Raw genomic sequence first — 15,970 nt, 5'->3', positions numbered from 1 at the left:
TCCTATTATTCTGCAACTATACACACTTTAGATATACATATTTGCTGACGATTATGCCATATAATTAATGTATATTTCTAATACTATTCACAAAGAAGATAAAGAATATTTTATAGTGTTTCACACGGATATAAGATATATATATATATATATATATAATTTAATATATATATATATATATATATATATTTGATTAAAAGTAGATATTTCTAGATTCTATTCCTTTACCTTTTAATAATTTTATATATATATATATATATATATATATATATATATATATAAAATTATTAAAAGGTAAAGGAGTAGAATCTAGAAATATCTACTTTTAATCAAATATAATTTAATTATTTATTTTTAACAAAATCATTTCCTTTAGACTCTATCTTTGCGTAAATAAGTAGAGCAATTAAGAAAATTAGAATGTGAAATCGCATGAACGTAAATATTTTTATTTCTTACTACAGATTTGCGATACATCTGTGTTATACACAGCCTGATCTTTCTGTATTCTGTTTCCTGTACTTTCGAAATATATCGGTTCCTTACCAAAGAAACATAATTTAGTCAGCAGATGAATGCATGTTAATTCTTAATAGCCAAGTAGGTAGGTCATATATATCATATCTTTGCCGATATCTTGCTGGAATACAAGTGTCCGCATTTATTGCAACGCGACTTACTGTAAGACAGGCCTAAGTTCTTGAGACATAATGGGATAAGAAACGAGGGGCGCGGTTGCGCCGGATATCGACAGAGGTAGGCTTGCGGGTTGTTGCGTGTTGGGTGGCTGCTGATTAGTAGCTTGAGGAGGTCCAGAGCCGCTCATCGAGATGGTCTGTTGCGCCATGGTGACGATCGGCGGTGGTATCGAGACCGGTGCCATCGAGACTGCCGCAATCGAGACGGGTGCCACGGTTGCGATACTCACAGGAACAGTGGCTACGCTGGCGGTGACTGTTCGCAGAGTGCCCGCGGCTACGGCCGCGTTGACCATCTGTTGAGGTGTCGGGGCTTGCGATGGCGGAACTGTGTTTGTAATCGTGACCGCCGGCACCGTTACGGCTGTTACATTCGCGGTCCGTTTGCCCGACATCCTCAGTTGAGCATTTTGATCCAACAGAAATTCATTCGTCGCTGTCAAGTCGCTAACCTAAGATGGAAAGTGAAAGAATAAAATAATAAATTTATACATTATAACGTATAACAAGTTAAATAATAGAAATGAAGTTAACACATAGTATCTATACTCAAATTTTGTAAAAAAAATTTCCCTTTTCTTGTAGGTATTTTTGTTTCAAATTCCAAGAACATATTTTAAAGATTTTTTTTGTGCAACTTTCTAAAAATAAATTGTTCTATTGCATGCATTTTTTAATGCTTTTCATTCTTTCAAAGAAAAAACAGAGCTCTTTCTATTTAAGTTTCAAATGCTAAATTTGCAAATTTGGTAGAAACTTAAACTGAATAGCTTTCATAAGATATATGAATATTTTTCACTTGCATAACATTTTCATTTTTTATCATTAAAAAAATTACAATTAAAATAATATACTGCATGTTTGATAGCTTTGTTAAGACATTGAATAAACTAAGATAGATATATTAAATACATATAGATAGATATAGATAGATATACATAGATATTTATATTTTAAACACATGATTCATAACTCGATTTATTAGTGTATTATTGATTGCTTCTAATATCTTCTATAAATTGTAAGCAATCTATAATTACTTCTATATATATATATATATATATATATATATATATATATATATATATAAAATCATTATCAAAGAGAATTTTTTTTAATTCCACGATAATTTCCTGATTTCTCCAAATATAAAAGAAATTCTTGAAAATTCCAAATTTTCTAGGGAGCAGGCGATATTTTTATCGATATTTTATAATAAACGTGAATATTTGAATCTTATATACCTGTTTCTTCAATTCTTCTATTTTTTTCCTCAATAATGCATTCTCATCCTCAAGTACGATAGCCCGTGCTTCATTACGTGGTATCACAGGATAATAATAACTCGGCGTTACCGCCGGTTGAGTGGCGTGTTGTTGGCCCACAATCGTAGAAGCATCAAAATGAACGACTGTCTCGCCCGAGACTATTCGTCTCTTTGGTTCCGGTGGTCCGATGTAATCGGTCGGATGTGACGTATTGTAACCACCGTTATTGGCGACCAAGTTGTTGTGTTGATCTTCCATTTGCCAGTGAAAACTGCACATTTATGAAAAAAGAAAAAAATGATTAAAAACAAAACGTAACATTGCAACTTATATATGTAAGTAAAGGAACTTATATATCCAAGAGATCGCTTACTTTCTGTCCTCCTCGTATCTGCGATTCTCGCCACCGGCACTACCGCCGTTGCTCGTGCCATTAAAATTGTGCTGCGGTCTGGACGCGTTGTGATGCGATGGCGACATGAGATTGTGTTGCGGCTCCTCCTTCTTCCAATGTCTAAACTTGCAGTTGGCTCTCTGGCAACTTCCCTTGAGAAAGTCCTTGCACAATGGGTAATCCGACTTGTCGTTATTACCGATCTTGGTTCTGTTGAGAACGTGGGACGGCAGCTCGCCGGTCGCCCGGAAACGCTTCTCCTCGCTTTCCGTGCAGTGGAGAAACTTACAGCCCGGCCAGTTGCACATGCCATTCTGGTAATCGTGGCAGAAGGTGTACTCCTCCACGGGATCGTCCTCGGAACGCTCATGCAGATACTTGCAACGCTTCCCGCGATGACACACGTTCCTCAGGAAATCCCTGCAGACGCGATTCGCGACGTCGGGGGCGTCTGTCGCGTTTACGTTCAATCCACCTGCCATCCCGGTCACCTGCTGCTGCTGCTGTTGCTGCCCCGCCGTCCCGTTGCTGTCCAACTTTTTCTTCAGCTTTTTCATCGATGAAGCATAGCGGTTGTCGTCGTACCTTCGATCAATCAACGGAACCGGCTAAGCACGGCTAATACGTTGTGTGACCCCTAAGTAAAGGAAAAAAAAAGAGATATATAGTGCGACAAAGATTTAAAAATATATAGAATAATTATTGCAGGCGTTAGACACTGAGAAAAAAAGACTTTTAATTCTCGCTCGTGGCAAGCAGTACTTACAAAACCACGAGATAAGCTGTGTTAATCGCTCGTTTTAATTAACTTTCAACTCGCGTTATATACATCCTCCATAGAGCGGCGCGTTCTAAGCTGAAACGTCAATTAAACGGGGTATTGAAAGTAACAAGACGAGATTTGTCAATTTGCTTGAATTAAGTTAACTTTTGTCTTTATTTTCCCTTTTCGTATAATACGACTATTACATCGGTAGTAAGATTATATCAACATTACTATTTACAGCATTTTTATTTACCATATTTACTTTGATAAATCATACCGTGATAGGTACGTCTCAATCCGTCAAGAAAGTTAAGATCGAGCCGCGACTAACGATCGAAGCTCGCAACTTTCTTGGGAAATGTGTATCACGTGGATCCTTGTTCTTTCGCGACGCACTCACACGAATGATTTCCTTATTTAATGCGATTGAAGTAGACGCGCGCTGCGAGCAATGGCACACTCTCCAACTAAACTAACGAATTAAGAAAATACTGTCAATTTTTGCGTCACGCGTTTGTATCAAAAGAATGGATTAGAAAACTACGATTATCGCGGGATCTTCTCGATTTAAGACGTAGACGATGTATAAAGGCCATTCCTCAAGGTAAAGATCAACGGAAGGGTCTACCATAAATGCGGAGAAATTTTTCCTTTTTTTTCTTCCAGGGAATAAACGTTTTCGCTTATCGTTTATTAGGTCGCTCGAATAGATATGCTTTTGTATTGTCACGCTATTCATTTATAGAAAGGAGAGGGACAGAGAGAGGGGAGAGGGAGAGGGAGAGGGAGAGAGAGAGAGAGAGCGAGAGACGATAAAGGTATGATTGTGCAATAAAGTCGGAGGATCCGGGACTCATCTCGCATTGCGATGCGCTTCGCGGTTAATTTTCACTCGTGAATAATGGACCTACGATTACAGGAGAGAGAGAGGGAGGGAGGATAATGCTGTAACACATAATATATGCCTGTTGATACATGTGAACGCGACGATCGAGACTTCCCTTCTCACATTCCACCACAAAAAGGCGCACATTTCCTACTCGGTCTCTGATTCTCTTTAAATCCATCCCTCAATTATACAGAATTAGAAAGAAAAAGCGTGTTAGATATCCCGAACGATGAGTATATCGGCAGATTCGCTTTCTATAATTATTTGTATGTACAAATTATTTATAAAGTACTTCATGAACAATCGAAAAATGTGCGCACTCGAGACGCAGACGAGTATCCCTCGTGAGTTCGCGGTAAACGATATACAGGGTGTATCTTAAAAAGCTTCCACTAAGCAAATAGCGTTATTCTTGATTAAAAACAGAGTCCTGAAAAAGTCCTGAACCATTTTTTTCCCCATAATGCTTAATAAAGTAGTAATTAATGAGTAAAATCGCGCCAATAAAAAGACAAACTTCCTCGTTGTCAACATATGAAGATTTGGATAAGCAAAAAAATAAACTGTTTTGTGTTAATTTTTAAACAATTCATCTTTTCAGAAATTTTTTTAATACTTAAATCTGATTAATTATTTAATGAATCTTGGAAAAAAAATGGTTCAGGACTTTTCGACTCGGTTTTTAATCGGGAATAACGCTATTTGCTTAGTGGGAGCTTTTTAAGATACACTGTGTATATACATATATATACTTAAGATCTTTAATCTTTTAACACGCTGACGCGCGCATAGAGAGAGGGAGGGGGGGGGGAGAGAGAGAGAAAGAGAGAGAGAGAGAGAAACGTATCATTTTTAAACAAACAAATGTACAAACGAAAATACACGGTATCTATGAATCGGACTTGAGCCATTATTACTCAGCAGCAGCTTGGCAGCATGTTGAACTTTTATACGTGATATCATATCTACATTCCCCTCCCTCCCCTCCTCCCATCCTCCTAGCTACTTGTAATTTCCAGAGAGCGTGAGTGTTCGCGAGCTTCTGGCTTCGATATACATAATAATCCGATATAGTTAACGCACGATGTTTCTTTCCCTGATCTTTGATCTTGCTCCTCCTTTCTAAAGCGTGATAACGCCGATACAAGGCTCGCTTACGATAACAGTCGTTGCGAAAGAAAAGAATCTTCCTATCCTCCTATCTTCCTATCTTCCTATCCTTGTCTTCGAGTCGGACCGGGAAATTAAAGAGAAAGATATATGTATATATATATATATATATTATATGTATATATGTACAATTCTTAACGTTTGTTCGTATAAAAAACATTGAAATTGCATCGAGAATAAAATTTACGCATACTTATGCTGAGTCCGATCGCCCTCGGCGAAATTTTTTTCGAGTTTTGCATCCGATATTGCGAGAGGAGGAAAAAAAAAGAGAGAAAAAAATCCAGAAAGGAAAGAGGGGGAGACACAAGACGCTCGTATCGTATATGTACACGCAGTTGTGAGAAGAGAATATCGGACGCGCGCGGAGAGAGAGAGAAAGAGAGAGAGAGAGAGAGAGAGAGGGAGAAGAGAGACGCGAGATTAGAATATTTTCTCCAGCAGCATCCACACCAGCATGATCGCGATAGGCGCCACGTAATGTATCGGCACGGTGTAAGTCGCGCTCAGCAAATCGCCGCACTGCGCCTTCAGGGACATGTATTTTTTCGACAGCTCCGCTTTCTCCTCGACGAACGTGTTGTATTTTTCCTTCACTATAACCAGCTCCTCGGTGACCTCCTGCATGCGCTGGGCGTCGTTCTTGGCGCGATAATACAGCTCCTTCAATTTGTCGACGACGATCTCGCTCGGCTCGCGGATCAGCCAGTCCTTCAGCTCCTCCATCTCCCTCTTAACCGTCCGCTGAGCCTCGTAGCTGTCCTCGCTTCTTAACGAGTCTAAAGAGCCAATTAACATCTGCAGCACATAGTCCCTGCTGGAGTGGTAAGCCTGTTGCATCGCTGCGTCGTTCTTTACGACGGGTTTCAAGGTCTTGATGTAATCCCCTTCTACGCGTTCCTCGCACTCGATTGTCGGCGCGACGTGCTCGTTTCCCGTCTCGTCGCCTCTGTCGTCTATCGTGTCGTCGATGATGGAGTTGTCCGGTACGTCCTCTACCGTTTCTCCCATCTCCGCGATGCTGCAATCGTCTTTGGCAATTTGTTCCGTTGGCTCGTCGTGTACCTCCAATTGTTGACCGTTCTCGACGTTGGCGAATCGAACCTCCAGATTGCTCTTCAACTCGGCCATCGTGTCTAGCTCCTCCTTTTTATTCTCTATAACGGACTTCTCGCTCGTATCATCGTTCGTGATGCTACACGTGTCGTCGGTCGCTTCCGAGTTTGTATCCGAGTCGTCGTTGGTATCCAGATTGGCCAAGTTCCCGTTGACTAAGGTTCTCCTGGACATCGATTGTAATACTACGCGCGTCGTCGATGATGGCGGTGGCAAGATGTATTCCGTGAGACTGTCGTCGGTCGTTTGTAGATCGTCCAGCTGATCTTTGGTGAACGATAAATCGGAGTTGGCGGATTTCAATTGCTTCGTATCGGCGTCCGGCGAATTCATCTGATTATCCTGCTCGCTCTTGGAGAAGTAAAAATTAATATCGCTGTCTACGTCGACGTTGTCGACGTGAATGGAATTCAATTTATTGAGTATGGTATCTATAGCTTCTATGGGATTTTCGTTGGTCTTGGAATCGAAATTCTCGCCCACTTCCAGCTTTGAATTCATATCCTGCAGGGTCTGCGTATAATTTCTCAAGGCAGTAATCTGCTTGTAAATATTGACGGAATCCAATCGGGAGTCGCGCAATCTCGCCCGTAGGTTCTTTTCGATCCTCGATTGATCTTCGAGTCGTTTTGTGAGATCCCGTTTCTCTTGTTCCGCGCTGAGCAACATATCCTTCATCTTCTCCTCGCTTTCCAAGAGCTTGTTGGTGGTCTCTTGGAGTTTCTTCTGAGTTTCCGCGTATTTCGCGCTGAGCTCCTGGAGTTCCGTTTGAGTATACTTGGCTACATTGTGCAAACTTTGACACTCCTCCTCCGTTTCATTCAGACGTCCCTCTAATTGTACCAATCTCTGAGTGACCTCCAGTTTCTCCTGCAGTATCTTTTGTAACGCTTCCTTGGCAGCATTCTGATATTGCGCTTTCTCATCCTGAAGCTTCGCTAATTCGTTTCTAATCTTGTCCTCGGTATAGTTCTTAGAATAAACCGCCAACTGGCTCTCGACGGTCATTACCCACGACAACAGACGGTCTTCCGTAATCAGTGCTTTCCACGATTGATTGGCAGCTTTACGAGTATTTTCCACCAACTGTTGCAGATAGCCCAGTTTAGAATACAGGGCTTTCTCTCGTCTCGAAGCTTCTTGCATAACTTGATTAAGCTTATAAAGATCCTCGAGGGATACATTTCCAGCGGGTGAACTAACAGAAGTGCTGAGACTAGCCTTAGCCTCTTTTCCATCTGGCAGATACAATTTTAAGGTAGCGACTATACATCCATGGGTAACTTTCTTTGTACTTTCCACAACGTCCACTCCAAATTGCACTATATCCCCGGAACATACTTCCTTGGGCGTCGACTCCAACCCCGAGGCGCTGAGTCTCTGATTATTGACAAATGTACCGTTGCTGCTGCATGTGTCTTGTAGATAAAACTTACCGGAGGAATACCAAAGCAACGCGTGATTCCTGGACAGTACTTTGCAGTCGAAGATCGCATTATTTGGCGCGGCTCTTGCTCTGGCTACCGAGCGACCGATCTTGACAGGTTGCTCCAAGGTCAACGTACGCTCCTGGAACGGATGAGAATTGTCCCGACAGATCAGGACACCTTTGGCAGTCATTTTGTTGTTGTTTTGCGTATTATTTTGGTTCAGGTTGGAATTGTTCTGCCCAGCGGGCGAACTGGCATTTTGTACCCACCCACCGCTGCTGGCTACAACCATAGCCGCCGAGGTGAATAATATTCGAGCGAGTCCGAGGATAAGTCTTTTTTACAACGGATCGTCGTCCGGCAGCACGGCAGCAACAGCGACAAAACTGAAAATTATTCCAGAATATCGTAGCGACACTCCCACTGCGAAAGATAGATCTCTTTAATGCAAAAAAAAAATCTTCGCTTCACGTGTATCGAATACCTGAGCGCACTTGGTCCTCAAACTCGGTCACGAGGCGATCGCGACGCGATCCCTCGAGACTCGTCGCCGAAAGCGACGAGACACGACGACACCGTATTTGGCATGTTTTCCTCGATACAAAGATATCACCTTCAATAAAGATTCACTCCGAACCGCCCGTCACCTCCCCCGCGACACCTCCTCCTTTACTTCCTCGTGGGGAGATCCGTCCGTTCGAAGGTCTCGCCCCGAGTCCGTATGTTCCCGGCGCCGTGGCACGGCCTCCTCGGATGCGTCGATGCCGATTATCCCGACGATATCGAGCCGAGGCTCCCGCGAGACGCACTCGCCTCGCGGAGAGACGGAATACGTCGAACGTGGTTACGCTGTCGCGTAATCTCGCCCGTGGCGTTTCTTCATCCGCGCCAGCTGCTCGCTCGCGACGAGCCCGGTTCCGGGGCGCGACGGGGACGACACGCCGCGCGAGGAACGGCCGGGACGAATCGCGAGTTCGGCGACGGCCCTCCGGATCTCGGCGATCGGACGAAAAATATTGTGCACGGACGACGTATGGCCCCCGTGAAAATACAACGGTTCGCGTTCCTCTGCGACACTGGTGCCACAGTTCGGTTCCGCGTTCCGCTGTTTCCGGGAGGCGCCGCGGCCGTCGTCGGGCGCGGAGGGAGCGAGACGAGGGATGCCTACCTTACCTACTTCGAGTAGGTCGTATGTACAATCGCGGTCGCGAAACTTCGGCAAGAGACAAAGATGAGAAAATAAAGTAGCTTCTTACGTCAAATTAATAAAAATCTTTCCTCAGTCACGTGATAAGCTTATGTAAGTTATATTTATTTCTAGCACATATTTGTTATGTCCGTGAATGATAAAATATTGCAGTGAATTTAAATTACATATATAAATAGAAATATTAATAATGCATGACATTTTTTCAGTGATGTAATGATTTTCTAACAATTAAGGTATATGAATAAAAATCAATGATAGTTCGAGCTTGATTGAAAATTTAAAAAGAAAGAAAAAGTGGGAGATATTCTAAGGAGGAAATACTAAGAAGCTTTCAATTATAAAATTTATGAAAATATTTTAATTCATGAAGAATTAATCTCAAGTTTTTTGTATGTTAGAAGGTCTCGATTCAAAAAAAGATCAAAAAGTATTATAAGAATCAATGTTCTCGACAAGAATTATAATTTTTGTCAAGTTGAATATAACCTAACAAAAATCAAATTAATATTTTGCGACATCACATTGCAAAATAATTAATTTTTCTAATAAGAAAAGATTATTTCTCTAGAATTACAAAATATCATTGCAATTTATACTACCAATAATTAAGAAATTTTAAAATATTAACAACTAATATAATAGTTTATCATATCTACAAATTTTATAATTTTATTAAAAGCCTATTATTTTATTTTCAGTGTTTTACAAGTGTTACATTCTTCAATATTAAATATTAATCCCACTTGCAAAAATGTCAGATGAAGAGGACTATATGTCTGATAAATTTTTACAAGGCTCTGAAAAGCATATTCCATCGAGTCTCATATACAGACATTCTGATAGAAGAGAATTTGCACTAATGAAAAAGAAAACTGAAATTGAATCCAGACTGAAGGAGCAGAATAAATCGATACGAGTAGTGGAAGCAGAAAAAAGGGAGGAAGGCTTGTCGTCTGCTATTGCGAGTACAAATAAAGGTCTGTTACTTTACATAAGCATTCGATGAATATACATTTAACATCATTATACATATTACACATTGCTGCAAAAATGCACTTGACAATATAAGAATATTTTTAATATGTAATAAATAATTATTTTAATATGTAATAAATAATTATTTCTTGTCTTTAGGTTTTGGAATGCTTATGAAGATGGGATATAAGCCTGGTCAAGGCATAGGCAAGACTCAATCAGGAATAGTTGAACCAATTCCTGTAGAAGTCAAGACAGACAGACACGGTCTAGGCAAAACATTAAGAAAAACAGAATCCTACAACCCCAAGAGTATAAATGCAAAATTGGATAATATGGATACAAGTGATTTTCGTAGCAGAATAGCGCAAGGAAAAACTGAACAAGTACAAAAGTATGATTTATACAAAAGTCAAAACGTATGTCAAGATTTAGATACTAAGACAAATGTGATAAAACCTCAAGAAGTGTGGTTTTGGCCACAAGCGAGCAAAGAAGAAAAAGAAGATGACACAGACGACATTGAAGACGAAAGCGATAGCGACGAAGAATCACTCAGTAATTTAGAGAAACTTGATATTCTTACTAAGTATTTAAGAAAGACGTATTTTTACTGCATTTGGTGCGGAGTGAAGTTTAATGACGAAGATGATTTAAGAGACAGTTGTCCGGGAAGTACAAGAAACGATCATTGAATATATACAGAATATTTTCATCAATAAAACTATCTTTACAATGCGTATTAGAAAAAGTATAATAAAAACATTCCTTAAACTGATCAATCATGTGTTTTAGATAATATGATAATACACTTTAAGAAAGAATTTACTTTAGATAAATTACATAACAAACTTGGTCAATTTATCGTACATATACGAGACATAAAAAAGCTATTAACCGTACGATGCAAAATATTGAAAAAATAATGTTTCAAGCGAGAGAAAATCGAGTATTACCACCCCTAAGAGCAGAAAGAAGTCGTTACTCCCTTGAACCTCCCGGTTAAACTGTACTATTAAAACAGCGGGGGACCCGCCCGCAACCCCTGTCTCTTACATACAATAGGAAGTGGGAAATTACCTATAAAAGCATCTGTTTGATTTTATCCTTTCTCATTTCATCGTAGAAACCTTTGCGGCGAGCCGCTTTACTGGGTTTGCATTAATAAATATTATATAATGTTGGTAAGCCCAAAGTCGTTATTAATTCTCGTGATTTATGCTACGGTCAACGAGGCCGAAAAAACTGAAATGAAAATAGACGACGAGAGCTGCGAGACTCTGCAGTCAGAGGTGCGCATTACTAAAGACGAATACGATGAGATAGGACGTTTGAGAAGAACGTGTAGCGGTGATGTATCAGTTACCAAATGCGAAGGATTCTGTAACTCGCAGGTACAGCCAAGCGTTATCACCACTACGGGCTTTTCAAAAGTAAGTTGATGCAAAAAAGATGCATATATATATATATATATATATATATATATATATATATATATATCATCCTTAAATTATAATTATCTTTTTGTAAATGCAGGAATGCTACTGTTGCCGGGAGAGTTATTTAAAGGAAAGATTTGTCATCCTGAATCAATGTTATGACGCGGATGGGATCAAATTGATAGGCATAGACGCTGAGATTATGGAAATCAAGATACGAGAACCGGCCGAATGTAAATGCATCAAGTGCGGCGACCTCGCGAGATAAAAATCACGATTGAAAACTATACATTCTGTGAAGACTTAAATTATAATTTTATGTGGCGCAATTATATTGCTAGATAGAAAATACAAATAAAAATATTGTAATCAATAAAAAAATTAATTCTATAAACAAATAAAAAAAGAAATTTTTCTTAACACACTTGCAACGTGGATTTATTTATATATATGTAACTACTGTATATGCATTATCTATTTTTTTGACAATAAATATAAAATTTCAAAGATTAATTTTCTTTAAGTGTATTATGAATTTTGATATAATATCCATATAACACATATGTATGTATCCTATTTTTTTATGTAATTGATTCTTTGAGATAATATATTGATACTTTGATACTTTGAGATAAATATAATTCATTTAAATAAAAATTTGAAACTTGTTTCACATATATTTGGAAGTTCTTTATCTGCTCTTGATTATTTAACAAGATTAAATAACATTCAAAAACAGAAATAATTCCTCACATATTAACAAAAAAAAATACATAAAATAATACACAAAAAATCTATAAACTTTTAATGATTTCAAGTTTTAAGGCCCGATTACACTAATAAATCCAAAGTAATGTTGATTCAGCTTTGTGTTAAAGAATTAACACAAATAAATGTTGTTTGATTAATCTCAGATTAAATATACTTTTAAAATTTCAAGATTTGCTCCAATACATTTAATGTTAGATTTAAAAAATTATAGATAGGGATGAAGTTTAATTAAATTTTAATGTAGAGTAAATTATTTCAATCTTTTTCTCGTAAGAAATTTTTTTCATTTACAAATTTTTACATGCACAATGTGAGAAAAAAATTAGTTTTGTTAAATTATATATAATTATTATAATAAGATATTTCCGAATTTGATAGCAAACTTTCACTTTACAAAATTTTAAATATCAGAACTTACTTCTAAATTAAAATTTTGGGTAGTAAAATCCAATCAAACTACACAAAATGAAAAGATATGTTACTCTATTTTTTTTTAAATAAATATGCATAATTATGTTTAATAGCTTATAAATCCTAAGCAATTAAATATCTCATTATGAAAACTTAGTTTTTAAATTGTAAAAAATAAAATTATGCAAATATTTCATATCATCATAGATGAAAAAATAAATTTATTCTGATTGAATACTTGTTATATATTGTGTTATATATATTTGTTATACTCGTTATACTTGTATACTCTCTAAAAATAGAAACAATAAAGTCATATAAGTTAATAAAATTTGATTAAATTACTGTAATTTGTAAAAAATTAATTTTCTTGTATTGCAAAATAATAAATTATAATTAAAATACATATTGACACAATATATAGCATAGTTCATAGTTTTCATGTAAAATGTTAATGTTTTATAATATTTGTGTTTTACATATCAAACATTAACATTTCATAATATTTTTTGGAAAATTAGGAGACTATGTGAGTGCTTATTATATATATAAATCATATTGTAGAAAAATCTAAATTCATATTTGTGGCATAAAACAATGTGATTATGCTATATTCATTTATATATGCCTCGTAATTTTTAAATGAAAGAAAATTTTAGATTTAGTTATTAGCAAAAAAAGCTTGCTCAAATTAGAAAAATACATAAGAAAATATTTTCCATATATCTCTTTTTTGTTTATGTACTTTCTTGTACACAGATGACCTTCTGATTGCTAAAACATAACAGCCAAAGGAAGGGAGGAAACATGGCCACCTATGGTGTATAAAAGCTTACGACCTAAGACTTACAAGCACAGTAAAGTGCTAGGAAGAGAAGGCAATGTACCGCTGTAGGAGCAAACTCCTTCGTTATTTTGGTGAATAAGTTAGCATTTTGAGAATATACTCGCAAACTAATATTCTCAACTTATCTCTTTCTCGCAATTGTGTTATGTGAAATAAATAAAGATAATATCTACTTACTGCGCACAGCGATCAATGGACTGCTGATGTGCTTGCTGTACGGGAGCGCAGAAGCAATTGTTGGAGTGGACGAATGCCAGGCAACCCGCGTGATACACTTTCTCCAATATCCAGGTTGCGTCCCAAAGCCGATTCCCAGTTACGCATGCAGAGGACGATGTAGCAGCTACCTACAGGTAAGAGAAATACAACAAGTTAGTAAAATAATCTTGTAAAATATAGTAATCTCGGGGATGACAATTTTATAAAGTACAATAGAAAAATAAATTTCGTATCGTTTAAAAATAAATCTTAAAAATAATTCAGCTAAAATATTTGCATTCACAAGATACGCAAGAGACATCCTGTTTCCATAAATTACAATTGCACAAAGATGTATTTTTAAAATTTTAACGAATATTACAATACAAAGATCTCGCTTCGTATATTTACAAAATGTATACACGTGTAAAAAGCACACTTTTTAAGATTATAAACATAAATCCTTGCGACCGATATAACATTGCAGAGAGATTCGCGAGTATCTTGACGTTTGATAGAGCCCGTTATCTTCCTCTCCTTTTTTACTTTCTGTCACTCAATACAACGGGATATAACATGAGGAGAGGAGAACGCATGTAATAAATATATACGCGTACGATATGTGATTCGGTTTGTTGACACGCACAGGTGTCCGGGTCCAAGATGTGGCAAATGGAGAGAAGTTGCATGTGTTGTCAGGAAAGCGGTGAGAGAGAGGCTAGTGTCTCCCTGTTCTGTCCGAGGGCGAAACCAGGGGAGAAGAAGTTCCGGAAGGTGAGATTCTCCCTCGCTTTATTCGCGACACGAAGATCCGCGATCGGGACGTCCGGAGTCACGCAGAAGCAACGTACGAACCAACACTCGCTCAATTTCACCACCGATCGTCCGCTCGAGTCAGCAGCGAAGCCTTTCGCGACAATCGCGAGTCTCGCGCGGCCATGTTGTTTTCGAATCGCGTTGACCTCTGGCCAATCGGCGAGCACGACGCGGACCGCGAGCGTGGGCGCCCGATTTGAAACGAAGGAGGATCAGAGGAGCGAGTCCTCTGATTATTTTCTTTCCTCCATTTTTCGAACGAAGAGGATCCTCGTTTCCCGAAATTGTCTGTCAGATCGCGAAATCGCGATCGTTCGACTCGACTTGAACGTGAAATGTCAAATGCTGTATTATATCGTTATATTATCTGTTCACCAGATGGTTACCAAGGCGCCGCTGGAGTGCATGTGCAGACCGTGCACCAGTGTCGAGGAATACGCGATAATCCCCCAAGAGATCGCGGGATTTGCCGACGAGGGTCCCTTTGCAACGTCCGCGCATTTCAGAAGATCCTCTGGTTTACAATAGATAGATATATCTCTTCTGGATTAAATGTTGTTCTCCGGCCATCGAGACTGTCGCCGATTTCGAGCGAAATTAGATATTTTAAGGAACTGGTAAGAAAATCCTCTTGTGCTGATGTTTTTTTTTTCAAATACATAAAAGCGTGGTCGAGACTCTGCGACAGATTTTAATATGTAATATATGTTGACGAAATCGCACGCGTAAAAATATATTCAAATATTTCTTTATTTTAAAAAGAAATTGCAAGAAAAGCATCTCTTATTATATTTTATAATTTTAATAATTTACTAATAATTAATTAATTAAATTAAAAGTAGTAGTAGTATTTAATTAAAAGTTTTATTAATTATTACTTATTCCATCGATTGCGTCTCATCGGCAAAATATAGTTCTCAAGAAAATAAGATTGACAATTTTTGTGTGACTAAAGCTTTTTTTTATTTTTTATGCTGTAATAGTTCTTTTCTTTTTTTATATGATATGATTTATATATAGAAACGTATTTGTATATTTATATGTATCGCGACGTTTTCCGAATTCTACAGCAACATCTTTATTTTATATATAATATATTATATATATTTTATATTATTTTATTTTATATATAATATAATATAAAATAAAGATATGATAGTGTAAATCTTTACATCTGTCAAAGCAAGCATATGTATTCCAAGTAATGTTTACATGTGTCAAAAAGAAACATATGCATTCGAGTATGTGTGATAACAATATACAGAATGTTCCAATAAATAAATTCGATGTTCTTTGTATAATAAAAAAAATAAGGATTCTCGCGCGAAAATGATAATTTTTGGAAATTTTGTCAAATTAAAGAGAAAATCTTAGTTTTTGAAAGAAATGTAAAAAGATCTTAGTTTTTAAAAAGGAATGAATTTTTTTTTAAATTTTAACTTAGTTAAACTGTTAAATTAAAAAAAAAAGATCTCAGTTTTTCTTAAAAAGAATACAATAGCATCGTACTCTATCTATCTGAAACACTCTGTATACGTGCGTGTTTGCACGCGATGAAACGTCAAAATAACG

General features: G+C 37.5%; 5 protein-coding genes across 6 annotated transcripts; 3 read left to right on the top strand and 2 right to left on the bottom strand.

The window, feature by feature from the left end:
- Positions 1 to 356: 356 nt before the first annotated feature.
- Positions 357 to 13,731, bottom strand: LOC105248106 (zinc finger CCCH domain-containing protein 10). Of its 2 annotated transcripts, none has more exons than XM_011252709.3 (4): positions 13,562 to 13,731; positions 2,340 to 2,997; positions 1,943 to 2,237; positions 357 to 1,150 (listed from the first exon to the last, which is right to left on the bottom strand). In XM_011252709.3, the coding sequence occupies exons 2-4, from the start codon at positions 2,915 to 2,917 to the stop codon at positions 677 to 679; spliced, it is 1,347 nt and encodes a 448-aa protein (XP_011251011.1). In that variant the 5' UTR covers positions 2,918 to 2,997; positions 13,562 to 13,731; the 3' UTR covers positions 357 to 676. The 2 variants fall into 2 exon arrangements, with proteins under 2 accessions (XP_011251011.1, XP_011251012.1); XM_011252710.3 differs by lacking the exon at positions 13,562 to 13,731 and adding an exon at positions 3,127 to 3,223.
- On the bottom strand, positions 3,269 to 8,442 carry LOC105248107 (sarcolemmal membrane-associated protein). Its single transcript, XM_011252711.3, has 2 exons — positions 8,216 to 8,442; positions 3,269 to 8,117 (listed from the first exon to the last, which is right to left on the bottom strand). Exon 2 carries the CDS (start codon positions 8,021 to 8,023, stop codon positions 5,609 to 5,611), a length of 2,415 nt encoding a protein of 804 aa, XP_011251013.1. The 5' UTR covers positions 8,024 to 8,117; positions 8,216 to 8,442; the 3' UTR covers positions 3,269 to 5,608.
- LOC105248108 (G patch domain-containing protein 11) lies at positions 8,788 to 10,652 on the top strand. The gene is made up of 3 exons (XM_011252712.2): positions 8,788 to 9,031; positions 9,640 to 9,918; positions 10,076 to 10,652. Exons 2-3 carry the CDS (start codon positions 9,693 to 9,695, stop codon positions 10,609 to 10,611), a joined length of 762 nt encoding a protein of 253 aa, XP_011251014.2. The 5' UTR covers positions 8,788 to 9,031; positions 9,640 to 9,692; the 3' UTR covers positions 10,612 to 10,652.
- Positions 11,064 to 11,724, top strand: LOC105248109 (partner of bursicon). Its single transcript, XM_011252713.3, has 2 exons — positions 11,064 to 11,349; positions 11,453 to 11,724. The coding sequence occupies exons 1-2, from the start codon at positions 11,095 to 11,097 to the stop codon at positions 11,621 to 11,623; spliced, it is 426 nt and encodes a 141-aa protein (XP_011251015.1). The 5' UTR covers positions 11,064 to 11,094; the 3' UTR covers positions 11,624 to 11,724.
- LOC105248110 (bursicon) lies at positions 13,329 to 15,118 on the top strand. Its single transcript, XM_011252714.3, has 4 exons — positions 13,329 to 13,455; positions 13,571 to 13,737; positions 14,231 to 14,356; positions 14,777 to 15,118. Exons 1-4 carry the CDS (start codon positions 13,419 to 13,421, stop codon positions 14,924 to 14,926), a joined length of 480 nt encoding a protein of 159 aa, XP_011251016.1. The 5' UTR covers positions 13,329 to 13,418; the 3' UTR covers positions 14,927 to 15,118.
- Positions 15,119 to 15,970: the final 852 nt, after the last annotated feature.

Source organism: Camponotus floridanus, unplaced genomic scaffold (genome assembly GCF_003227725.1).
Source record: "Camponotus floridanus strain SB8 unplaced genomic scaffold, Cflo_v7.5 scaffold138, whole genome shotgun sequence".
NCBI classification, from domain to species: Eukaryota; Metazoa; Arthropoda; class Insecta; order Hymenoptera; family Formicidae; genus Camponotus; species Camponotus floridanus.
Note: the sequence above shows the minus strand (reverse complement) of the source record. Positions and strands in the feature narration are given on the sequence as shown.